The 24,868-nt window shown below is 34.0% G+C and overlaps 8 protein-coding genes across 8 annotated transcripts; 4 read left to right on the top strand and 4 right to left on the bottom strand.

Annotated features, from left to right (window-relative positions):
• Nucleotides 1-127: 127 nt before the first annotated feature.
• BX664DRAFT_340294 (uncharacterized protein) lies at nt 128-1,476 on the top strand. The gene has a single exon (XM_051546791.1). It carries the CDS (start codon nt 433-435, stop codon nt 1,309-1,311), a length of 879 nt encoding a protein of 292 aa, XP_051396937.1. The 5' UTR covers nt 128-432; the 3' UTR covers nt 1,312-1,476.
• A 4,249-nt stretch (nt 1,477-5,725) lies between these two features.
• On the top strand, nt 5,726-7,033 carry BX664DRAFT_302075 (P-loop containing nucleoside triphosphate hydrolase protein; the record flags this gene model as incomplete). The annotated part of the gene is made up of 2 exons (XM_051542416.1): nt 5,726-5,796; nt 5,897-7,033. The coding sequence occupies exons 1-2, from the start codon at nt 5,749-5,751 to the stop codon at nt 7,031-7,033; spliced, it is 1,185 nt and encodes a 394-aa protein (XP_051396936.1). The 5' UTR covers nt 5,726-5,748.
• A 156-nt stretch (nt 7,034-7,189) lies between these two features.
• BX664DRAFT_376091 (uncharacterized protein) lies at nt 7,190-12,666 on the bottom strand. Its single transcript, XM_051548725.1, has 7 exons — nt 12,199-12,666; nt 11,150-12,080; nt 10,523-11,071; nt 9,582-10,258; nt 8,446-9,462; nt 7,649-8,347; nt 7,190-7,518 (listed from the first exon to the last, which is right to left on the bottom strand). The coding sequence occupies exons 1-7, from the start codon at nt 12,595-12,597 to the stop codon at nt 7,357-7,359; spliced, it is 4,434 nt and encodes a 1,477-aa protein (XP_051396935.1). The 5' UTR covers nt 12,598-12,666; the 3' UTR covers nt 7,190-7,356.
• Nucleotides 12,667-13,788: 1,122 nt separating this feature from the next.
• BX664DRAFT_268831 (uncharacterized protein) lies at nt 13,789-15,422 on the bottom strand (the record flags this gene model as incomplete). The annotated part of the gene is made up of 3 exons (XM_051541019.1): nt 13,789-14,685; nt 14,757-15,092; nt 15,180-15,422. The coding sequence occupies 3 exons, from the start codon at nt 15,420-15,422 to the stop codon at nt 13,789-13,791; spliced, it is 1,476 nt and encodes a 491-aa protein (XP_051396934.1).
• Nucleotides 15,423-15,827: 405 nt separating this feature from the next.
• Nucleotides 15,828-16,810, top strand: BX664DRAFT_340282 (uncharacterized protein). Its single transcript, XM_051546790.1, has 5 exons — nt 15,828-15,957; nt 16,013-16,111; nt 16,196-16,264; nt 16,337-16,489; nt 16,583-16,810. Exons 1-5 carry the CDS (start codon nt 15,849-15,851, stop codon nt 16,693-16,695), a joined length of 543 nt encoding a protein of 180 aa, XP_051396933.1. The 5' UTR covers nt 15,828-15,848; the 3' UTR covers nt 16,696-16,810.
• Nucleotides 16,811-17,358: 548 nt separating this feature from the next.
• On the bottom strand, nt 17,359-18,258 carry BX664DRAFT_268352 (uncharacterized protein; the record flags this gene model as incomplete). The annotated part of the gene is made up of 2 exons (XM_051540996.1): nt 17,359-17,644; nt 17,855-18,258. 2 exons carry the CDS (start codon nt 18,256-18,258, stop codon nt 17,359-17,361), a joined length of 690 nt encoding a protein of 229 aa, XP_051396932.1.
• A 1,335-nt stretch (nt 18,259-19,593) lies between these two features.
• Nucleotides 19,594-21,054, bottom strand: BX664DRAFT_340274 (eukaryotic phosphomannomutase). The gene is made up of 6 exons (XM_051546789.1): nt 21,003-21,054; nt 20,673-20,891; nt 20,490-20,601; nt 20,333-20,409; nt 20,167-20,258; nt 19,594-20,086 (listed from the first exon to the last, which is right to left on the bottom strand). The coding sequence occupies exons 2-6, from the start codon at nt 20,760-20,762 to the stop codon at nt 19,693-19,695; spliced, it is 765 nt and encodes a 254-aa protein (XP_051396931.1). The 5' UTR covers nt 20,763-20,891; nt 21,003-21,054; the 3' UTR covers nt 19,594-19,692.
• A 176-nt stretch (nt 21,055-21,230) lies between these two features.
• BX664DRAFT_302065 (uncharacterized protein) lies at nt 21,231-24,776 on the top strand. The gene is made up of 8 exons (XM_051542415.1): nt 21,231-21,785; nt 21,850-21,933; nt 22,039-22,165; nt 22,251-22,546; nt 22,639-23,108; nt 23,182-24,276; nt 24,341-24,390; nt 24,469-24,776. Exons 1-8 carry the CDS (start codon nt 21,256-21,258, stop codon nt 24,595-24,597), a joined length of 2,781 nt encoding a protein of 926 aa, XP_051396930.1. The 5' UTR covers nt 21,231-21,255; the 3' UTR covers nt 24,598-24,776.
• Nucleotides 24,777-24,868: the final 92 nt, after the last annotated feature.

Raw genomic sequence — 24,868 nt, 5'->3', positions numbered from 1 at the left:
GATGACTCATTTGCGGATCTCCGACTGAGAAAGAAAATGTGCACCAATCATCTTCAAATTTCTCATCTTATTATAAAAGGCTCCACAAAAAAAATTTTTATTGTTAATCTTCCTTTTTCCTTTTTTCTTTATCTTTTTTTTTTTTCTTTTACCTTACGAAACCCTTACCCCCCAAGTTATTAAAGCGCTCTCATATTATTATTGTCTTAGACATGTCTTTCTCTGCTTAAATTTATTAATCTCGTACCCACCCTGTACGATCTTCGCACTGTTACAATATTATTTATTTTTTACAAGTCTTTTACGTCTCGCCCATCATGGCCAACGACCACTCTTTACTAAGATGTCTTCTTAACAAGAAAATTTGCAAAACCCGAAATCCGGAACCTCCTTGTTGAAACTATATTTCTTTTTTTTTAAAAAATTCAAACAATGACTACTTCTACCGCTGTTACTCAAGAAAAATCTGATATCGCCAAAACTATGGACCAAGATCTCTTCCAATTCTTTGACTCTCTCTCTCAACCTTCTCCTGTGGGTGAATGGTTTACTTCTACTCAGGATATGACTGCTACTATGACCACTCCTGCAAGTACTCACTCTAGTCCAGAAATAGCTACTCCTTTGGATATTCATTTATCTCCTTCTGCTCCAAAGGCTGAACCCATGCCTGTTTCTGTTTATGGTACTACAGTATGTGGTGGTGTTGCTGGTGATCTCGACATGTCTGAAATTTTGAACTCGCCCATCTTTGATTCTCCTGCTTCTGCCATGACACCAACTATGACTCCTGCTACTCCTCATGTTGATATGTTTTCTGAACTGAGTCAAGACCTACCTTCTGCTTTGGCTGCTTTTGTTGCCGCTGTTTCTACTTCTGTACCTCCTTCTGGGCCCTCTGGTTCTTCTTCAATGCCATCATCATCCTCTTCTTCTTCCTTACCTATTGTTTCTTCTACTTCTTCCCCTGTTATTTCTTCTGTGGATACTGTCAAGTCCTCCTCTGTTTCTCGTAAGCGATCAACCCCCTCTACTGATGATGTGCCTATGGATGAAGCTGCTATCAAGCGACAAAAGAATACCGATGCTGCTAGACGATCTCGTCTGAAGAAGGTTATGAAGATGGAATCCTTGGAAAAGCGGGTACAAGAATTGGAACGAATGAATGCCCAGTTATTATTACGTGTTGCTGTGTTGGATTCTGAAAAGTCTCATTTACAGACCAAGGAAGCTACTCATGAATCACGTATCAAGACTTTGGAATCTCAACTGGCTGAAGCTCACAAAGCTCTTGCTTCTCGATCTTCATAGTTTTTTTTTTTCTATTTTTTTTTTTTTTTGACTATATTTCTTTTATATTATATATTTTTTGTCTTTAGTTTATTTTTGTTTTATAATCCAATTTTTTTTTCTTTATTATAATTACTATTTATCGTTTTACTCTTCAATAAATATTTTTACTGTTTCAAAAATCCATTTTTGACTTTGACTTCATAATATATTTCCTTGTTTCATCTTTGATTCTTGTAAGCTTGGATTCAGCAATCATCTAATTTATTTAAGGGACACAGGCACACAAACAGTTGTTTGAAAGGAAATGATAGATAACATTAAAAAAAAGTAATGATTGTAAATAGTGACAATGAATATAATTTTATTAAACAAAAAGAATGTAAATGTGTGTAATTGATATATTAAGTATGATAGTAAAAAGAATCACTACTGCTTTAATCGAGAATAAGATAAAAAGATCAAGAAGATATCTCTAATTGATTGTAAATCGAATCCAATTGAATCCTATAATACATCCTGTTCATCCATTTCGCTGATCCAGACGGATAGCCACTTCTCGTAGTATCCTATTGACATGAAACTATAATGACCAATCTTCGTGCATCTAGATTTCTTTCTTTCTTTCAGACGTATATTCAGTAATAGTCATTGCCCAGGATGCCAAGTAAGAAGGATAAGAAGAAGAAAGAACGATAATCCTAGATAGACAGATGTTGTAGTAAAAAACATCAAGGTCCAAAGAGCGTGTATAAAAGAAAAAACAAGAAAAGTAAAGTTAGAAATAAGAAGAGGAAAGGAACTTGTTTTTGAAACTTACAGTTAATAAGAGTGAGTGTCTGTAAAAGCACATAGAGAAAAGGATATAGCAAGGAGGTTGGAATGATTCATGTATAAAAAGAAGAAAAGGTTAGGAAAAAAACGGTATCATTATCTTTTTTTTTTTTTGTCTTACTTTAACCGTCATATTTGTATCTAGAATATAGATTCAAATAAAAAAAAAAAAAGAGAGATCAATATCATATAACGTTGGTGGCATAATGAAATGGATTTACCTTATTAAACATAAGTAATACAGCATATAAGAGGCTAAAGGTACTTGTGTTCGTTTGTTTTAACTAAAAGGTATAAACACACTACAAAAAAGAATGATTCAGTCAGTTCAGGAATACAATGAATATATGTATAAACAATCGTGTATTATTATTTCCATACCTTGCTTTGATTTGTCTTAAAAGGTAAACATATAACAGAAAGAAAAAAAAAAAAAAGAACAATAATGTGATAAAATTAAAAATAAGAAGAAGAAGAAGAAGAAGAGTAAAAATAAACAGATGTCCTTTTTTTATTTAGCAATGCATAATTTTCTCTCAGCGAGCCTGTGGGCAAAACATGCTCCTTCCAAATTAGGACTAGGAACCCAATATTTTATTCAACTCTACATAGAAACCCTAAATTCTACCTAGAAAACCAATTTTTATTCAACTCTGTATAGAAGTCCTAAATTCTACCTATTTGACCTAATAATTATGTTTATTACAAAAAAAAAAAGGTAAATCTACCTATTATATGCTTTCTAGCCTAGATAGGAGAAATGCGATCTGCGATGTGGGTGTGCAGTTTTACACTTTGTTCACTAATAGATGACACAGTTTCAAAATAATATGTAATATATTGATGATGGGTAATGGATGATGGGCGATGGATGATGACTGAATATAAAGGTTTTGCTGAAATTTATCGACTATAGGAAAAAAAAAATCAATTTGCAACGTTGGGGTTGGAGCGAAGAATAAAAAATCATGTCAAATTGTCGTCAGTGGACGGGCTTCAAAAACCCACCCCTTTGTGCATGTTTTGCTTTTTTTTAATTTTTTTCTTTCTTTTTTCTTTTCTTCATCCACTTTTTTTTTCCACATTGGGTGTCCTTTTTGTTTGTGCGATCTTTTCATGGTAGATTTTATTGGATTTGGAGGGTTTTGGAAAAGGGATTTACAAAATACATGGGGAAACCCTTTCATTTTGGATGTAGGATTTAGTACAGGTAAATGACAAAAATATTTTTATAATAGTATGTGAATTACTTTGCCTGGTTTTATTTTACTAACAATGTGAACGAAAAAATGACTGGATAACAAGCTTCTTTTGGTTAGGAAGGGCAGCTTCTTGTTAGGATCTCGGTGGTGAACGAAGGCTTCTGGTTGGTACTATAATAGATACAGTAGTGATAGTTTTAGTTAGTCAGTATGTGGATTTTTTTTTTTTGAAATAAAAATTATATTGCTTTTTATGATACACAACAGTAAACTTCCATGGCTCTTTTTTTTCTTTTTGATGATGATCATCATTATTAATTGGATGAGGGATGACTGAATTGACTTTTCATTCTTGGTTTACCTTATAAATTGGGAGGCAAGGTGTATATTGCTATTAATACAGCTGAAAGAGAATGTCATCACGCATCTTCAGTCCAAATTTCTTACAATGATGATAGGTTGCGAGTGAACTACAGAAATATAAAGAGGCAGGAAATTTGACTGATGATCATGATTCATAGCTTTGATTGTTGCAGTAATTGATTCAAATTCACTAGTCAATCGTGAAGATAACTCAGGTAAAGCTAACTGGATTTCTTGACTTGAAGTGAAAGCTCGTTCATCATTCTCTTGTGCTTTTAGCACTTGATCTTCGAATTGCTTATATAAAGTTGCGGAAAAAACACATCCTGACCAAAGATAATCGTCAGGATATATTTGCTTCGATAGTACAGAATCATAAAAGTACAAAAAAAAAAAAAAAAAAAAGATGAAGATAAGATTACAAAAAAAAATCATCATCCATCATCCATCATCCATCATCCATCATCCATCATCCATCATCCATCATCCATCATCCATCATCCATCATCCATCATCCATCATCCATCATCCATCATCCATCATCCATCATCCATCATCCATCATCCATCATCCATCATCCATCATCATCCATCATCCATCATCCATCATCCATCATCCATCATCCATCATCCATCATCCATCATCCATCATCCATCATCAATCATCAATCATCAGTCATCAATCATCAATCATCATCAATCATCATCCATCATCATCCATCATTATCCATCATTATCCATCATCCATCATCGGTTGTCCATCATACTGTAAATCAAAAAAGAGAGATGCCATATCTGCCATTCCTTTTGTTTTGGTAAACAGTTTATAATCGTGTTGATCGGACGTCGTGCCCGATTTCTTGTCAATGTCGCTTCATTTTGATACTTGATCAATGTGTGGATATAATTGTCTTGTTGGATTTGTTGATCATCCACGATGACGTATATATGTATATGGAATAAAAAAAAGAAAAAGAGATCGAAAGAAGGTAAAGAAATAAAAATAAAAAAAAAAATAAGACAAAAGAAAAGGAAAGATTTTTACTTTTTATTTTTATTTTTCAAATCATCAAGATGACATATGAAGTGGAAAAAGAAACATTGCCTAACCAAATAATACTAATCAATACAGAAGGAGTGGTGACCCATTGCTTGAGACTCAGATGAGAACGAGAGGTCAAAATACTGAAGTATTTGGCATCAGTATTTTTGCATTTTGGCCCTGTACAACACCAAAATACGGATTTTTTGGGACCTGACCCGCCAAATTTTTTTGAGACTGAGGGTGAGAGGGATGAGACTCAGTTTCTAGATACTAGGATGAAATCAACCTTTAAAGCTGACTATGAATTAGTTTTTTTTTTTTTTTTTTATCTTGCTATCTGTCAAAATCTTGACATTTGTCCAATTCACACACTTTTGACCATTCCTCGCCCTTTTGACCAAGACTTTCTTTTCTTTTTTATATTTTTGGTCTCATCTGAATCACTACTCTTACACGGTTTCATCCGTTTTATTTTCTCATTGTTTCTTACAATGATTCATCACCATCATCTAAGAATACAGTAATCTTTAGTTTTAGTATAAGTATATTTTTCTCTCTTTGTCAAAGTTTTATTATAACAAATTCAATAAAAGATTGTATAATCAAATCATCTTGGCCACTCTTAAGAAATAATCATCTTAAGTTTTAACTTTATTTTATTTAAACAACATCTATCTTATACAATCAATTACTATTATTATTTTTATTTGATCATCATCAAGTGTGATCAAATCATCAAGACATCTACTTCTATATTTGGAACCTAGATTTAAATATACTTTATTGTATTTTGTTCTTTTTATATAAAAGAACTGGTGCTCACTCTGAACAGATCAATAATATTATTATATTAATAATATTATCTATCAACTATATAAATCAATCATCCGCTCAGTAACAAAAAAAATCCTTAATAATTTATTTTTGCAAAAATTTTATAGGCGGTATATCTCTCCGTACTCTTTTTTTTTTTTTTTTTTTTTTTTTTTTTTTTTTTTTTGGTTTATTCCCAAATATGATTTTACGGTACTCTATCAACAAAAGACTTTATACAACTTTTCAGGTAAATGGACAGAAATACTGATCTTGTACTTCCTCAGCATGAGTTGAAGAAGGAAACTAAATGAACTTTCCTCTTTTTTTTTTTTCTTTTTTTTCTTTAGAGGTTAGGCATCTCTCAAAGTACAACAGATCACTTGAATTCTAAATTCGGTATCAACAAACCAACAGCTGCACAAACGAAATTCATCCCGGCTATCTTGACAGGAAATGATCTTTACTTACGTGATGCTACCGGTACTGGAAAATCGTTTGGGATGGCTCTCACATTGGCAAGTCAACCTTCTTGTCATTCACTTTACATTGCGCCGAATCAGGAACTAGCTTCACAAATCAATGATTGGTTACAACAACTTTCACCTTCTTGTGGTCATGTTGTTGTTGATACCCCTGCTCGTCTATTAGAACGTCTCGCTACAGAATATATGGACTATTTTGATCGTATCGTATTGGATGAGGCCGACCAAGCACTTCGATTACCAAAACGATATGCCACTTTACGACAACAACAACGACGTCAACTACATCCTAAACCAGCACAATTAGTCCTACAATCCTTACTTTCCCCATCAACAAGAAAAAAGCCACAACTGATTGCCACTTCTGCTACTCTTAATCGTCCGTTACGACATTGGTTGGTACAACAAGGATGGATGGTTGATCCAGTTTTCATCGATCTTTCAAACCAACAACCATGGGATTCAACTCAAGATGGACCTGTACAACATTATTGTCTTTTGATATCGGAGGATTCGATCCGCAACATTACTTTGCAGCCATCCATACCATCGTCAACAGTAGGATTTGAAGATGATGATGATCGAATGTTGGAAAGCGTTGCGATATTACACGATATGGAGCAAGTGGAAAACAGTGTGTTGTTTGTGGATACATCGATCAGTATTGTGGATGTTCAAGCACGCCTCAGTGCATGTGGGATTCATTGCAAGGATATTCGACAAGCAACAAGGACAGATCGAAACACACTTTGGATTGCTACGGAATTCACAGCAAGAGGGGTAGATCTTCCTTCCATATCACATGTCTTCATCCTTGGAAAACCCGCTTCAGTGGCAAGTTACCTTCATATGGCTGGACGTACTGGACGATTGGGCCCTGATGGTATAGGTCGTGGCAAGGTTATTAGTTTAGTACGTGATCAAGGTCGGTCAGAGGCAAAGATGCTCAATATGTACAAATTGTTGAACCTTCCTATCAAGTCATTGGAACATGTGGAATAGATAGATTTTGTAGAATAGAATTATTTTTTTTTATATTAATAAAACTTGTATTTTTATTATTTTGGTTTTTGTCTGTTTCATGTTGGTGACAACTGGATAAATAGAGGATAAGTATTCTAATGATGATGTTTTTTTAATAAATGTAGAGAATGGGAGATAATAACGATGTAAGTTAGCATTAGTATGAATAAGAAAGAATTAAACATCGTATAGGATATATTCTTTTTTTTTTTTATTTATTTATTGATATGGAAAATGATCACAGTGTATTTTTTTTTTTTTAAAAAGTCTATGATAAAACGTGCATAAAAAATAATTCTATTCTAAGTAAAAGGGATAATATCTTGAAATTGATCACGATGGTCTTCCATTGCTTGTTTGGGGCAATCACGTAAAACCTGAATAAACATCTTCTTAATTCTACCAGAATCTTCATCATCATTTTCAGATAATAGATCCACTAATTTCAGTACACGTCTGACAATCTAGTATCAAAAAAAAAAAAAAAAATGAGTCTCATTCTATGGTAGTAGACCTTCCTTCTTTTTCATCTCTATCATTTTCAATCAATCACACACACACATATATTATATATTCATTGTCATCACGATTTACCTGTCGTTGAGCATCTAGTCCTTTCGCCATGGAAATAGAATAGGCCAGTAAATAAGCAGTGTCTGCTAAAGCAATATCTTGTGCAAGTTGTAATGGATGTTCAACCAAAGAACGAGACCATAAAACGTCCAATGCCTGTCGAATGATGGTTTCAATAGCCAAAGCAGTGGCACGTACACTGATTTCCTTCTTCATCGTACCCGACACAATGACAATCAATACATCCAAAAGTCGAATCACCCAAGCAAACCGGTCGGACAATGCTGTTGTTGTTTTTGTCAAATCCATCAAAGTATCGCATAGAATATCCCAACATTGAGAAGCAGGTTGAGTGATTGAAGATTCTCCAAATAAAAGTAATAAATGTGTGATCACATCCGTCATCCATCTTGCTATCGGTAGAGCCGTACGTTGTAAATGACACACTTCCATTATCGCCTTGACCTTGAGGTAGGCTGTCGATGCATCATTCATCCAAGTTTTGAAGTCGGATCCCTGAAGTAAATCATCCATGTTGTTGATGCTTGTTTGTATACTTAAAGATATCATATCCAAAGTTGAGCTGTTGTCATCTAGGAGTCGGTATGTAATGTTGTATCGTAATGTGTCTTGTAACGATATGATATATTTCGCTTGGGCTTCATTGGTATTAGAAGTCGATAGTGGTAAATGATTCTTCACAGTTGACAAAAAGAGTTTCTAGAAAAAGAATAATAGACATGAGTTACTATTTTTATTTTATTTTATTTTATTTATTTCCCTCGTTCTTCCTCAAATGATATATGTATATATTTTACCTGACAATCCATTGGAAGTTGTTTGAATAACTTGCAATATGCTTCAAACAATTCGATCGCCCGAATATCAGATACTGTCATTTTCTTGGTAACAGCATCCATCCCACGTCGCCTGTGAGCTGTATCTAATACGACTGTTTGATCTGGTAATCCACTTAGTTCCAATAGTTTCCCAATACCGTCTTGACCGACCAGTACTAAAGTGATACCGTCAATGTAGTGTGTTGATGCTTGACCTAATTCAGACAGAATGTATTCGGATAGGGAAAGTGAAGTAGTAGCATGCATAGAAGCAAAACGTATACATTGCACACGAGTAGCTGTTGAGATCTTGGAGAGCTTGGATAAAAGGGTGTACCAGTTCACAGAAGGAAGAGGACCAATGGTATCGCGCAAGGCAGACAACAATACTTTTGTATAAGGTTCAATGTCATTTGGCTTGTGATCATGTTGATAGACAGTCGCCACTTGAGTTAAAGCGTCAAACACTGCACGTAAGTAACTTGTGTTATTGTTGAGTCGGCTATATGATTTAGGTTCAGCTGATGTCGCTGCCACAGCCCTTTGCGCAAATCCTGCTGATTGTATATCATGTTTGTCGTTCAAAGCATCTTGCAACTGTCTTGATTTCTGTACCAATTCACCACATATCACGGCAGCAATTCGTCCACTCTTTAGATTTCCTGCAGAAAGACCATCTGTCAATCCAGCCAAAGTTGTCATTACATCCAGTAAAGGTCGTCGTATATCCTTGTTGTATTGTTGCGCTTCCTTAAACAGTTGTTCTTGTTCCACCATTGAATGCAAGTAATCAGCTCCGAGAAGACTTCCAAGACAAAAGAGAGCAGGAATACGTAATGAACTTGAAGCATCATCGGTTTGAATCATTTCTACGTTGGCCAAAAATTGTTGACTGAAATTGGGTGATGATTCATTTTCACCATCGGCGATATGCTGTAATCGGAATAATCTTGATAGTGGGACATCAAAGTGGTACATTTGCTTGGCAAGCATACTCTAAAGTAAAAAAAAAAAAAAAAAAAAAAAAAAAAAAAAAAAAAAGATGAGATATAGAGAACAAATCAGTTTTTGTTACTAAGAGTTGATGGTCATCTTCTATTTTATACTCTACTTACATCATCACGAGCAATGTGTGCTGCTTTGCTCAATACATCGACGGTTTCTTGATCTAATACTCCATATTCATCGTAAGCACCATAAGCACAAATCCATGGGGCACCCAAGAGTAAGCCAACGTTCAATGATTTTCGATTAGTATAAAGTTCCAACTGTTTGCGAGCATGTATAATGACATCCCTCATATCGTTTTGATCCAACTTGGAAGCCCATCCCATCATGATACCAAGACAAGTACTTTCAGATAGCGAATCAGGGGAGCCATTGCAATAATCTAAAAGTTCGGATATACCACGACCGGCCAAAGTTTCTATTGTTGATGATTTCGTTGGCCAGGTTGCTAATACAGATGAAAAATGTCCTGCCGCATATCCACTTGAGAAATGAATCAAATCCACAGATGCATCCATGCTTCGTTTCGAAGGTCGACATTGTGTTGCCAATGTAAGAAGGGTATCCAATATCTGTGTTGTCATTTTATCATTGATGATAATACATTTTGCCACATGACCGAGACAATATCGTGCAGCATATTGGACTTCTTCACTCGTCACCAAAAGTGAATTCAGCTTGCTATCGCCGGATGTAATGTATCTTGAGGTAATAATGTCGATAAGTTGGGTAGTACATGTCGTCGCATGAGAGGGAAGGATTTCATATAATGTAGAAATCATACCTATTTAAATGAGAAGACAGATGGGATGTTTCAGTTAGTAAGAACAAAAAAAAAAAAAGATCTTACCAGTCAAAGCCAAAAAGATGTTGCAAGTCTGACCAGGAACAGTACTTTTTTCCAATCGTAATAGAAGATCCTCCAACAAGAATGTTGCCCTTTTTTCTATATCACTTTCGTTGCCAACCAAGATAGCACCGAAGAAGGATTCCCAGGCACCAGCAGACGAGATTCGTACCAGTAGGTGATCAGTCAATCCAATATCACCAAGAGATGTCACCATGCATCGGTACCATTTTGTCTTGACTAAGGTTTCCATTGTGTCAGCTTGTATGATTGGATCCAAATGATGTGCCACTCCTTGTAATACAGCAATAGTATAACCTGATCGTAACCCTGGTGAAATACGTGCATTTTCCCAAGCTGCCACAAATTCTGCGCCAATCTGGTGTTCTCTGCTATTCAATAGATCCTTGTTGTGTGAAGAGTTATTGTCATCATCATCATCATCATCATTGATGGTTGATTTTGATATATTGCCCTGTTCGTCTTGGAAAAATCCACGTCGCATATGATCCAGTTCATAGGTAATCAAATTCACTAAAATATCACTATGTCCATCATTGATGTAGTTGTCATTGATACTATCCACGTATTCTTTTGCTTTTTCAGGTAGTAATGTCAAGATATCGGATGTTGGGAACGATGATAATGCTTGAAGAGCTGATGTTTGAATAGATTTATCGGATGAACATATCAAAGTTGATAAATAGTCGTCTAATAAAACTTGTTTGAATTCTGTATACGGATCAGATACTAAACCAAAAAAAAAAAAAAAAAAAAAGAAATGGTTAATAACTCATTTTGATATAATCATTCTTCGAGTAGACTTACAGTCATCCTTTTTCCCCGCCAAGTTGAAAAATTCACATAATCTTCGTAAAAGGAGAGAAGCTTGGTCGGTAGGTAGATTCATAGCAAACTGAGCAATATAACTGATAGCCACTAACCACAAAGAACGAGGTTCAGCCATTCCAGCACGGATACAAGCACACATCGTTTGGACAATAATGGAGAGAGATGCCACATGCACATATTGACATGTTTGTAACAAAGATATCAACATGGGTAGAATATCCGGAGCGCAGTCTCGAGGATGAGTTTGACATAGATCACGCATTGTCGTCAAGATAGCAATTTCCATTTGTGTACTTCCAGTTTGGTCGATTTCGATAGAGCTTCCACGTCCATTGTTTGATTTTCGTCGAAGAATCCAATCCGATAATACCTTTCGAAGTTCTTGCCAAATTCGCGGTTGTTTGTCATGTAGTTTTACTAATACTTTGAGTCCGATGCTTGACATTGTAGTCTCTCTTGTTGTATGAGATAAGACATTGGCGAGGGTAGACGAATCGTTTGTTCCATGAGTTAGAGATAAAGCGACATGAAGTATTTTGGTAGTAGTAATGGGATCGTTTGTGCTGACTAAAGATGGAATTGAATGGTGTAATATATGTAGTAGAGTTTCTGTTGTTGCCACTGGATGACGCATAAGATAAATAAATACAAGCAACATTGGAAATTTGAGAGATGTTTGACCCGAAGTTCTGTTGACCAAGTCTACGATGTTGGATAAAGAGGTCAATCGAATACTTTCATCAATACTGAATAACAATGGTACATAAAACAGAATACTGTGAAAAGAGAATAAGGAATCTTGTGTTGAGAGTACTTGTATTGACTTTTGTTGACCGGAATACGTTCGATCTAAGTATTGACAAAGATAAGGTACCATATGAGCCATGCTTCCAGAGATTTCATACCACTCGATTTCACAATTGATCTACAAAAAAAAAAAAAAAAAAAAAAAAAAAAAAAAAAAAGGTCAGATTTTTTATTCGATAATGCTTCCTCCTCTTTCATTTTTCATAATGTATTTATACTTTTTCAATAATAAGATTATGATCATCTCCAGTAGACATACTAATGTGGTTAATCAAAGACACCAAATCAAGTATAGCAGCCCTAAGTTGTTGAGAAGTAGAGGTTCCATCAAAGTCTTGAAGTTCAGCCAATGTTTGAAAGAGTGGTAATAAAGCAATCAGCAGAATATCAGATTGACCATGCTCGGATCCAGCCAAAAGTTGTTGCAAGAGACCAACAATAACAAATTGATCATCCACTGTTGACGCAGTCAAAAGCAAATAAGAAAGAGAGCACCACACAAGGTAAAAGTTGGGCATGGCAATGTAGATTTTGTTTTCATCAGACGGGCATAATTCTTCAATCATCATAACACGTTGTACACGCTCTATATAGGATAAGGTTGATCGATGGTACATTGAAGCATCATAAGCGCGTTGTAAAAGTTTGTATATCAAGTCATTTGCCAGGAGAGTCAAATCATGAAATTCTTGGGATGAATGTAGTTTGGTGTTGAAGGTGAGAGTATTGATAAGAATGTCCACAATAGCGAGGTATCCATGCTGAGCGTATTGGGAAGGATATCGTCTGCAAATATCAAACAAATAATGTATAAGGACTAATAAGATATCGTCGGTACCCACCATGAGGAGATTGCTAAAGCGATGGAGGAGAGCAGCAGAATCGACGCCTTTCAAATTCATCAAGAAGACAGCATCGTAGAATGGAAGTAAAGCATTAAACATATCGTCGTTGTAATCAGTCCTACATTGTTCCAAACAATAGTCCACTTCCACTAACAAGTCATAATACAGTTCGGGTCTATGTCGAAGAATATATACAAAAGGATGTTTTCCGGGATCTCTATGACAGGTGTCAGGATCTTGTGTTGTTTGCCATAGAATGAGTTGAGTAAGAGATCGTAGGAAAATACTGGAACGTGATTCATCATTGCTGATGAGTATAAGGTTTTGAAACTGTTGTAAAGTAGAAACCAGTTCGAGTTTGGATGACTTGACACTTTTCACCACTTTGTCACAAGAAGTCGAGATGGCGATAGAAGACAAGTCAGAGTTACCAAGGATTTGCCACAATCTTTCTACCTTGTCAGGCGCGAGTGAAGAACTTTGTTGTATTTGAATAAAGCGATGCTGGACAATAGTTTCATCAGAATGTGCCATTACACCTGGAATGAAATGATTGAATGTTAAAAGAAAAAGACAAAGGAAGAGAGAGAAGGAGACGAAAAAAAAAAAAAAAAAAAAGAAAAAAAAAGAAAAGAAAAAGAAAAAATATCTACCGTATTATTTGACAGTCCGCTGATTCGCAAGTTTTTTATGCGACATACTGTATACAGTACCATCATTAGGCAATTATCAGAGACAACATGTCTCCAGTGTGTAGATCTTCCTTTTTTCTTATATAATAGATTTTCTTATTATATTTTCGATGCTTTATTAATCCTATTTTCCAAATAAATTCACTAATTTAATACTAAGTATAGTAAAAACGATACAAGTGTCAGTATAAAGTTTTTGTTTTATTAAACAAGATGATATATAAATACAAGAATGAGGGAAAAAGATGTACAAAAAAAAAAAGTAGCTAAATTAGATATGCTTTTCAATTGGGAGTAAACCCCTTTTCCTTGCGCGCTTTTCATGCATTTGGGCCTTGTCTTCCATATAATCATCCAAATGCGTTGATAGATTGTATCCACAGGCTTCCATATCATCCAAGGCCATCTGTAATCGAGGATCATTGCTGACTGCTAGTTTCTTGATCAATCTATAATAGGCTCCACGTAATGGTATCTGACCAGTTTTTTTGATTTGTTCCAAATAGACAAAGGCATCTTCAAAATTTTCTTGTGTACACATCAATGTTACCATCTTCGAAAGAGAGACCACTGTTGGTTGAATACCAGATTTTCTAAAGGAATTGAAGAAGGCTTTACCATGTGATGCACTACGCTGATGAATACAGGCATCCAAAAGAGCATCCAATGTGTCCACATTAGGAGTCACACCCAAATCTTGTGCTAAATCAAATGTCGCCAGAGATTCTTCGAATTGTCCGTTATACGCAAATGTATGAATGATCATGTTGAATGCTGCTACATCCACTAATCCCTTGTTATCGTTCTCCTTCCGTAATTCCACTAGCATTTGTCTTGCTTGAATAATTGCATTAACGTCCTTGCCTAATCTTAAAGCCACAGGTGTCAAAGTTGATTTGGATGGTGTGATACCGGCTTGTCGCATAGCTGTCAAAACTCGGAAGGTATTTTTCATATCAGAAGTAGAAGCGAATGATTCTAATAGGCAAGTAAAATGATGATCAGTGTAAGGGTATCCAAGATCGCCAGTTGTATAAAGTACATCGTATGCTAGTTGAGGATCGCTGAATCGAGCTGCCACAAGAAGTGCATGTTTGCAAAGGCCATCATCAGGTAATAAGTTTTTATCTTTAGTCAATGTTTTCCAATATCGTTTGACCATTTCATACTAATAAATAATATATATATACATAAAATGAGTTTCTCTTTTTATATATAAAAAAAAAAAAAAAAACTTACGTTGTCAGTCAATACAGCACAACGGAGAGCAGATAAATATAGATGTTTTTTTGTAATCGTTTCCACCTTTTCCATCTGTTCTAATAAATCAAAGGCAATCGAGGCTTCATTGAATAGTAGTGCAAAATCGATCATGGTCATAAAGATTACTGGTGTTGGTTTGATGTCTAATTGTTTCATTTCTTCCAATGTATCCAGTGCCCGTTCGAATTCTAGATTTTCCTTCATCGTTAATATCAGTAGTTTGTATGTTTGTGCTGTCCTTTTCACTCCATGTATCTCCATTCGTTCCAAAATCCTTGCTTGTAAAATCGTATCAACGTTATCTGAAGCAGCCTTAATAGATATATAGATAAAAAAAAAAAAAAAGGAATAAGTTTAACATCAATATATATATATATATATATATATTCATGAACTTACCTGCAGTGCCTTGTGGAAAAATTCAGCTGTAAGAGGAACTCCATTGGCTTCCATTTCTAATATAAGAGGCATCACCATTTGTCGTGCTTGTTTTGTGGAATATATATCAAGAAGCTTTTCATAGACTGAAGGACTAACAGGAATACCGTCTTGATAAAGTTCATTCACCATGTTCCGCATATGTTTTAATAGAGTTGGTCTTTTTAATGAATATTGCGATCCAGTTTCCAGTAACCTTTTCATGACCGATTCTGATTTGTCTATAGAAGAAGAACGTGTTATTGACGTTGTTTCTGTTGTATCTGATATCATTGAGTCCACTGAAGAGAGACTAGAGGTTGCAGTTTGTGTATAGAGTCGCCAAGAATTAAAACATGGACAGCCTTTTAAAATAATAGAAAAGATAAGGTTAAAGGTCATAAATAAAGTTATCTATTGATTAACTTACGTTGATCAATTATTAATTTGTTATTACGGAATCGGATCTTAGTTACTGTACATAATGTACGGGATATCATGTTCAGAGAGAGAGAGGAACAAAAAAAAAAAAAGGTGTCAAAAGTTTTTTTTTCTGGATGAAAGGAAATCATTTATCAGAGTATTTTTCAATTACCGCTTTTTTCTTTTTTCCTTTTTTTTTTTTTTTTTTTTTTTTAGTCTTTCTTTCTCATGTTCCAAAGTAAAAAATATATTGCTAGTCGTCATGGTCAATCCAGTCCTAACAGATATGAATATCTTCAACAACTTGCACATGAATACACATCAACAAATGATATTGGTAAGTTTAAATATATGAATTTTATGTAGTATTGACCATTTTCTTTGTTTGATAGAAGCCAAACAACAAGTGCTAGCCAACTTGGCCAACTTTGCATATGATCCTGGAAATTATGACTGGTTATGGGATATTAATGTAGTGGATCTCTTTTTAGGTAAAGCGTTATAAGAAGCATTTTATAGAAAAAGAAAAAAAAAAAAAAGAAGGTTTAGATTAACTAGTTCGCTTTACAAATTAGACGCGTTGGATAATGACGATATTCTATTGCAGGAATTTGGATTAGGTGGACTTGCCAATATTTGTTTAGGTAATATCTTTGTTGTACTTTTATGCGTTTTTATTTCTTATTCACTTTTTATTTTATTTTTATTTTTTATAGAACCACGGCATCAATATTATATTGTATCTGATCCCAAATATATCAAAGCAATCTCTAGGTATATTTGTAGTCGACCAAACAATGCAACCAACAACACGATACTCAATGCCCTTACTACTCTTTTACTGTTACTAAATTCTCAAACTCAAGAAGGTATAGATTTTCTTTTATTATTTATCTTGATATCAATATATTGATTCTATATGCTCATATATCATCGATGGGATACTTTTTTTTTTTAACTAGTGATATTGACAGAAGAATTAAAACAAGGATTGATCCAATTACGTACAGATGTCAAGTATACAACAATAAGTAGAATGGCTGGTTTATTTCTACATGATTACTATCAAGAATGATTTGTATGTCTCTTTTTACACTTGTTAGTTAGTTGCGCTTACTCCCTATATACCCTTATTATTAGCATTAGTTATCATTTAGACTTTAATACATATCCATTGAAATAAACTAAATTTATAGACAAAAAACGACTATGAGATCAAATAGGAACTCAACGGAGTAAAAGAAAGCCTTGATATACATTTATTTTTATTATTAAACACATGTGTGCTCGAGTATAAAAACGTAGGATCATACTGTAATAACACTTGATGTGGAATGATTTATCCATAATTCATAGAGAGAAAGGACCCTGAACGAGCCTATGTCATCCCTGCATACTCACACTTAGAAGAAAGGGATGTTCATATGATAATGATGTATTCCTTTTTCCTTGTTTCTTTTCATGTCTGCATATATATACACACATAATATTAACTAGCATTTAGAATATCCCTCAGAGAATTTTTTTTCCTTCTTTTTTTTCTAACATCATTTAAATAATAATATGTAGATAATTTTTATTTTCACAAATATATATATATAAATGAGTATATGACAAAGTAATATATAAAAAGAGAAGAGAGATAATGGAATATATATAGAGATAATAGAAAAAAAAAAGATGGTGACTATATACAAAGATAAACTAACGAACAAAAAAAAAAAAAAAAAAGAATGTTTCATACAAAACGAATACTAATTCTTGTTTTTCTTTCCACCACTTGATCAGGCCAGTTTTCCAATAACATTTCCAACCATTTTCTTCTTGTTGATTCCTTCAGTTGATTAACCCATTCTTCGACTTGAGTACCACGTTGAATGACAGCCCACCGTACTAAAATCTTATCCTTGAGAACTTCACCTGGAGCTAAAGGAGGCACTTGATTCAAAAATAGCATGATATCTGAATGTGTTTCACCTGAAATCATTCTTCCTGCACTAGGTCGAACAAAATATCTTTCTGTACTTGATGATAAGGATGATTTTGTTGTTGTTGTTGTTGATAATCCAGAAGCGGATGGATGTGTTGATGATGTACCAGAGATCAGGACTGATGGAGTAGACCAAGAAGAAGAAGAAGAGGAAGTAAGAGTGTCCTTTGTTGATGTTGCTGATGATGAATAACTATAACTGTTGCTGCTGTTATAACCTTTGTTACGAGTCCTAGGGAATAACTTGGTATTGCTGGTCAAAAATTTGTATACAATGATATGATCATCTGGAATGGCGTTTTGTAAAGAAAATGTGATAGTTTGTCCTCGATGTAAGGGAGATGTAAATACTAATCTAGGTCGTCTTTGTTCTTCCTCTTGTTGTTGTTGTCGTAAATCCAATCCATGATATAGTTGTTGTGGTAATGTGGTGAAGATAGTAGGAATATCACTATGTTCATTATCAGTGATCAAGCTATGCCTCCTTGTTGAAGATGCATTATCATTTTCATCTGTTTCTGCTGCTGAGTTGTTGTTGTTGTTGTTGATGTTAAAAGGTTGCACAATGACGTTTAAGTACGGTGGAGAAGGGGGTGGTGCGGGCGGTTCGTTGCGGAAACGTGGGACTGGACTGGGTTCCACAAACATTACTCGAGGAGCTGAATACCAAGATTGATCCATAGTTATTGCTGTATTTTCATCATCCACTACTACTAACTTGTCATCAATATCAAATCTTGTTGTATCATCAGGAGGTGTTGATAATAAAGTAGAAGATGATGATGAATCTACATTGTCACTGAATCCAACTTGTCGTTTACGTCCATTAGAATTGTTGACGGTGCTGCTATTGGAAGTGGCGTTTTCGGATGAAGCGATAGATGAGACGGATTGCCTATGAGAAGGAGGTTGCTGCATACGCATAAGATACAATCGACGTTGCCTTCTCCTTTTCTTTTGTTCAGCTATTTCTTCTGCAGAGCCACCACCATTCACTAGGATACCAATTGGATGAGATAGAAGAGGAGCAGGAGGATAACCAGTAGTACCTTTATCAGAAAAAGAAGCAGTATCTATAGAAGATGTTGTCAAATTTGCATCTGTATCTTGAAGTGATGAAACGGGCGATTTTTTATAAGATTTTTGTTGCACATATTGAGTTGGCGATATTAAGATCTTTTTCCATTTTCCAAAAGAGGATGAAGAAGAAGAAGAAATAGAACCAGAAGAAGACTTGATAGTAAAATTATCAGTATCGACTTTTTTTGTTGTTGATGGTATCCAATTTTTCAAATTTTTCCAAATTCCTTGTTTTGCTTCATTCAAGGAGTCAGGTGAGACATCTTGTTCTTTTGAATTTGAAAAGATGGGCCAGATGGTTGCACCTGTAGTGAAGGATAAGTAAGAACGTCCACTTTTAGCACTAGTAGCACTTTTCTGACTATACACGGAAGAAGCGTATTTTTTAGTCATAAAAAAAAAAAAGAAGAAACAAAAGAAAAGAGAGGGAAAAAAAGGTGAAAAAGGAGTAAGAAAGTTGGGGAATTAAAAAGAAGGGGGGGAGATAAACAAAAAAGAAATCGAAAATGGTTTTTTTAGGTAACTTTTTTTTTTTAGGGACCGCATTCTTCTGCTTATGCAGCCTTTTACTTCATAGTTTTTTTTTTTTTTCCTCTAGTTTATTCAAAATAAAATGTCAAGAAAAAAAAAAAGTAATCGGACCTTTGTGCAGCATTTTACATAGTTTCTATTATATCTGATGATCATTTTGTTGTGAATGATCACTTAACTTTTGCTTTTTTAACTAAAGGAAGTTTGATGGGGTACTGTGTCACTCATGTTTTCCAAATAAAGTAAGCCATCAGTTTTTATTTACATTTCGTGTTTCCATAACGTATATTTGTTTGTATGATATAAATATGATTTTTTTTTTTGAAACAATATATGACATCTTTTTATTACAATATAGAAAAGAAGTACTAGAAATAATCCAGTAAAAATAAAACAAAAAAACAAAAAAAAAAAAAACAATACTAATAATAATAATAATAACTGATTGTAATAACTAAAACTAATACTAATCTAAGGGAAAAGTTCCTTCAAAATGCGAATGGTATCATCAGGGCTAGTCACGGAATGGCCTGTCACGTCAGGATGAGTATAGATTTCATAGTCATTACCACCTTGGAATGTCTTGTCACCAAAGAAATGAATAGTTTTGAAACCTTCATCCTTCACTCGACCTAAACAATAAGTCTTATCCCAACCAGTAGGGAAAACATCGAATGAGATTTGTCCACCAATAGAATAAGTCAATGACAAATGAGAAAATTCCTTCTTCAATGCTGCAACAAACTTTTCCCGTAATTTGTGTTCCAAATCAAACTTTTCAAATTCATTTCTTTCTTCACGAGAGCAGTTACGACCTACTGGAGATACGTTGATCATACCATTACGGAATTCAATAAAGGTACCACTATATTTATTATATAAAAAATAAAAAAAAAATCATCATCATCAGTCACTATATATATATATAGTACTTTTGATACTTACCGTTTCTTCGGCAATTTCATATCAGCAATATATCGTAAACAAAAGTCTACTAATTTTGTATAATCTTCTTCACCAATCCAACCGATAAAGCTCTAAAAAAAAAGTCATACAATACAATGTTGTAAATACATTACTATGTCTAGTCCATATGATTTATTTCTCTTACTTGAGATTCCAATTTCTTGCCAAGTCGATAGGCAGACAATCCATTTTCAGGGAAACAATAGTCAAACAAGTCAAGAACTATTTTTTTTTATATATATACATAAAAGATGGAATCAATACAGTATAATAAAACTTGCCTTTTTTTTTATTATTCTTACCATTATTGCCAAGTTGTTCTTCTTGTTTGACAAGATCAGATCCACCAACGAAACCGATGACTACCTTTTGACGAAGTTCAGCAAGAACATTTAACATTTCAGGAGAAACATCCTATTATTAAAAAAAAAAAAAAAAAGATGATAAGTAAATAAATGTTGTTTTTTTTATTTTTTTTTTCTTACTTGACGAGCAGGAGTCAATGTACCATCAACATCAAAAAGAACAAGAGTATCAGGTTGTTGTCGTTCAGAGAAAGGAAGTACGGTCACCATATTGTTATATATATATATAATATCTAGTAGATAATAAAAAAAAGGAAAAAATAGAAAAAAAATTACTTTGACGTTTTTATATATAAAAATTTCTAGTCTTTTCCCAATTCATCAGCCAATAAAAAAAAGGTTCGTGGTAGTCTTGTAGATCACTTTTTTTTTTTTTTTTTTTTTTTAGTGAGAAAAAAAAAAACATACCAACGAAAAATAAGAATGAGATTCAATTCATTTCATTATCAGATATCGGTTTTCTTTTTTTATCTTTTATCCAGTTTGATGAAATGCTACAATATCAAAAAAGAGCTTAGTTTATAATATATTGGCTTTTTTTTTTTGTATTACAACACCCATAAGGAACCCAATGCGGTGTTTGAATCAATTTTGAAACTGTAAGGAACAAGAAAACTCATCTGTACTCAACTACTTTCTTTTTCTTTTCTTCTTTCTTTTTTTTTTTTTTTTCTTTAATTATATTATCAGCTTCAGTCTGGCTATGAGGCGTAACCAAGATCGACAACAAAATACTCCACCTTCGTCATCTTCTTCCCTCTATTTGAAACCTCAATATCTGCAGGACAGAGACAGTGGTTATACTGAAGCTGATTCTGACCTTGATTCACACTATCCTTCTACTATTGCACGTGGTGTTTACCCCTTTAGTGATGATGAAGAACCTTCCAAACAAAGCAGCTGGTCCATGACAACTTCAGCTATTACGAAACCAATTCAATCATTATCTTCAACTTCTTTTAACGCGCATTCATCCATGGCAGGTTCCTTGGTCAATTCTTCAAGTTATCACATGTATCAAGCTGATATGGCTATTGACTCTGTTCGACAATTAGCTCGTGAACACGAATGGAAAAAAGTACTAAAACATAAAAGCGGTGTTATCGTTTATATGATCCAAAAACAAGTCAATGGTGATAAAATGGCGGTCTTCAAAGGAGAATTGGTTATACATGGTTTTACTCCTCAATCAGTCTTTTATGTCATTGGTATGAGAAAGCTATGGGATGAACAGTAAGTATTAGAATCAAATATACTTTTCTTTTTAATCATATTTACTTGATTTTTATTTTAATAGGTTTGAAGATGGTAATTTGGTAGAAAATTTGAATGAAACGACATCGATCACATACGAAACTTACCGATCAAATGGAACATCAAGGTTAGAAAAGAAAAAAAAGAAGATAGAAAGAATAGAATTGATATTATTTTATTTTATGAATGAATGGAAAGATAACTTTTTCTTTTTCTTTTCCTGGGTTGATAGGGCATATGATTTGACATTGGTAGAAAAGATAGATTGTTCAAATGACGGTGTGATTATATTTGCATGTACAAGTGTAGATACTGATAAAGTACCAAAAGCATCTGGAAAAACAAGAAACGAAATCAAAGTAGGTAGAACATATGATATAAATGTCAAACATTTTATTCAATTATTCATCTTTTTTTTTTTTTCATTATTGATTTTTTAACTAGTTACACGGATGGATATTGAAGTTACTACCAACAACACCGCCATCAACCCATGTGACATTTATTACTGAAGAATACATACGAGGCTGGATCCCCGGATTGACAAAAAAATCACTTGCTAGAAAACCATTGGTGATTGCCTCTATTGATAATTATTTGCAAAACAAGGCACAAGGAAAGAAGGCTACCAATCAGGAACAACAACCAAAACCAACAAACAAATTACTCAGTCCATTATCAGCATATACTAAACGACGACCTTCAATCATGACTTCACAGACATCAGTCACGCCAACACGGTAAAGAATAATAATAATAATAATAAAAAAAGAACAAAAGGAAAAGGAAATCAATCCTTAATGATTTTTCTCTCTTTATATTTACATTCCAGTTCGTTATCCGTCAATTCATCTATCCTGACTAATCCTCCACCAAGATGTTCTTCATTGAATCCACCACAAACGACTTCACGATCTTCATCATTGACAAAGCGAATTACTTTTGCAGACGACGTTATTATACCTCCTTCAACAATGGAAGAGAAAAGTATACCTGCCACATCATCCGATGACAACAATCATATATCTAATCTGAAACTATCATCTCTGGAAACTGGTAAACTCTATCCACCAGCACGACATCGGTCGATTCGAAAAGAAAGCATCAACAACTACAAACGTTTATTTTCAAGCGATATGGATGAATGGAAAAATATTGGTGAAAGGGAAGGTGTCAAACTGTATTCAAAGGCGTCTCAAGGTTATGCTCTCCCGATTTTACGAGGCGATGGCTGGCTTGAAGGTTCATGGACGACAGAACAATTATGTTCAGTGGTTCAGTGTTTTGGTGCAAGGACAAAATGTGAGTTTTTTTTTTTTTTTTTTTTTTTTTTTTTTTGTCTTTGGATTACTTATATGTTGTATCTTTATAATAGGGGACGATTATTTTCAGGATGGACATGTAGTGGAAAGATTCTCTCAGAAGGAATATCTTGTATATACGCAAATGAGAAGTATCTTCCCTATTCACAGTCGAGATTTTTCAGTACTGACTCAAATTGAAAGCGATGCAAGATCCGGCGTTATTCATGTGATCTCAGCAAGTGTATCTGACAGTCTTACTCCTGAAACTGATGCTCATATACGTGGACAAATACTTATACATGGATGGACATTTCAAACTACCAAGAATGAACAAGGAAAACGAACGGGAGTGAATATCACTTTTATCTCTCATATGGATTTAGCAGGTGTTACACCATTACCATCGGCAATCATTCGACTTTTGACTACGGAAGTTCCATTATGTGTATTACGGGTGCAATCTTATATCACTACGTTTGGTTGTCCTCCTTATATCCGACGGGTGGCTGGAAAGATTGTGAATGAATATTATGATACGGATACCAAGGAATACAAGGTTTCTTATATTGCAAAACATCATCCTTCAAGACAGCATCTTCACAATAAACAAGCTTGGTGCACAGATATTCGAACGCACTCAAGTGTATACGGAAAGTCAATTACAGTATCAACTCAACCTCAACAGGATGTAAAGGTTGTTCTCCAACCAGATAATGCAGGCGTTCGCATCTACACGGAAAAAGACACTTTGGATGGTACTATTATTGAAGTTATTATTACTCCTTCATCAGCAAAGGATGGTGACACAAAATCATCAGCAAATGAAATAGACAACACACTATCATCAACTGTTAGAACTAAAACGGAGGCGACAGATATACTTACATCACCAACATCTTCACCTTTGATAAGTGATACCGTGCCTTCATCAAAGATACCATCTTCATCAAAATCATCATCATTAACATCATCATTATCTTCGTCATCAACGGCATTATCATCATCATTAGCATCAACAGCATCATCATCAGCTATTATGGCTTTACATGAAAAAAATCAAGATCTTTATGGGAGACTGGAATCATTAGTAACACCATCAGTCATCCACCCATTAAAACAAGAAAGTGATCAAGCATTTCAAGACACGAAACAAAATAATGAACAATGTAATAAAAAATATTAGAAAAAAAGGAGGAGATTCTAACTTGTCGATTTATTATTATATTCTAGTCATACCTAGTAATATACAACAACCGGAATTCTCACATGACTTTAGACAGGTACCGACAGCAAACAATCATGAAGCATAACAAAATATAATTCTAAACTAACGTTTTTTTTTTTTTTTTTTTTAATAGAAACAACGAAACAATAGTATCATTATTATTGGTGATCAATTATCATTCAATGGACCACAATTATCTGTCATATTTTTATTAATGGTGTTATGTTATTATATTGGAAAACTTTCTTGTCGTTGTGGATAATTCAATTATAGATTTTTAATAATAGATTATTCTTCATTTACTTTTTTGTTATTATTAGCGTAGCATTGTTATCAAAATAAAACATGATTTGTATTCATTGCCAAAATGAAGCCGAAAATCCATCAATTCTTTTTTTGTCGCTGTGCAACAAAAAGGTGCATAGCAGGTAATAAATTTTGGTTCTCTCCTCTTTTTTTTTTTTTTTTTTTTTCTCTTTTCTTTCCTTTTTTTTTTTTTTTTTTTTTTTTTTTTTTTTTTTTTTTTTTTTTTT

The sequence above is a fragment of the Halteromyces radiatus genome (assembly GCF_025201355.1).
Source record: "Halteromyces radiatus strain CBS 162.75 chromosome Unknown BX664scaffold_8, whole genome shotgun sequence".
In the NCBI taxonomy this organism is placed as follows: domain Eukaryota; kingdom Fungi; phylum Mucoromycota; class Mucoromycetes; order Mucorales; family Cunninghamellaceae; genus Halteromyces; species Halteromyces radiatus.
This window is presented reverse-complemented; position numbering and strand designations above follow the sequence as displayed.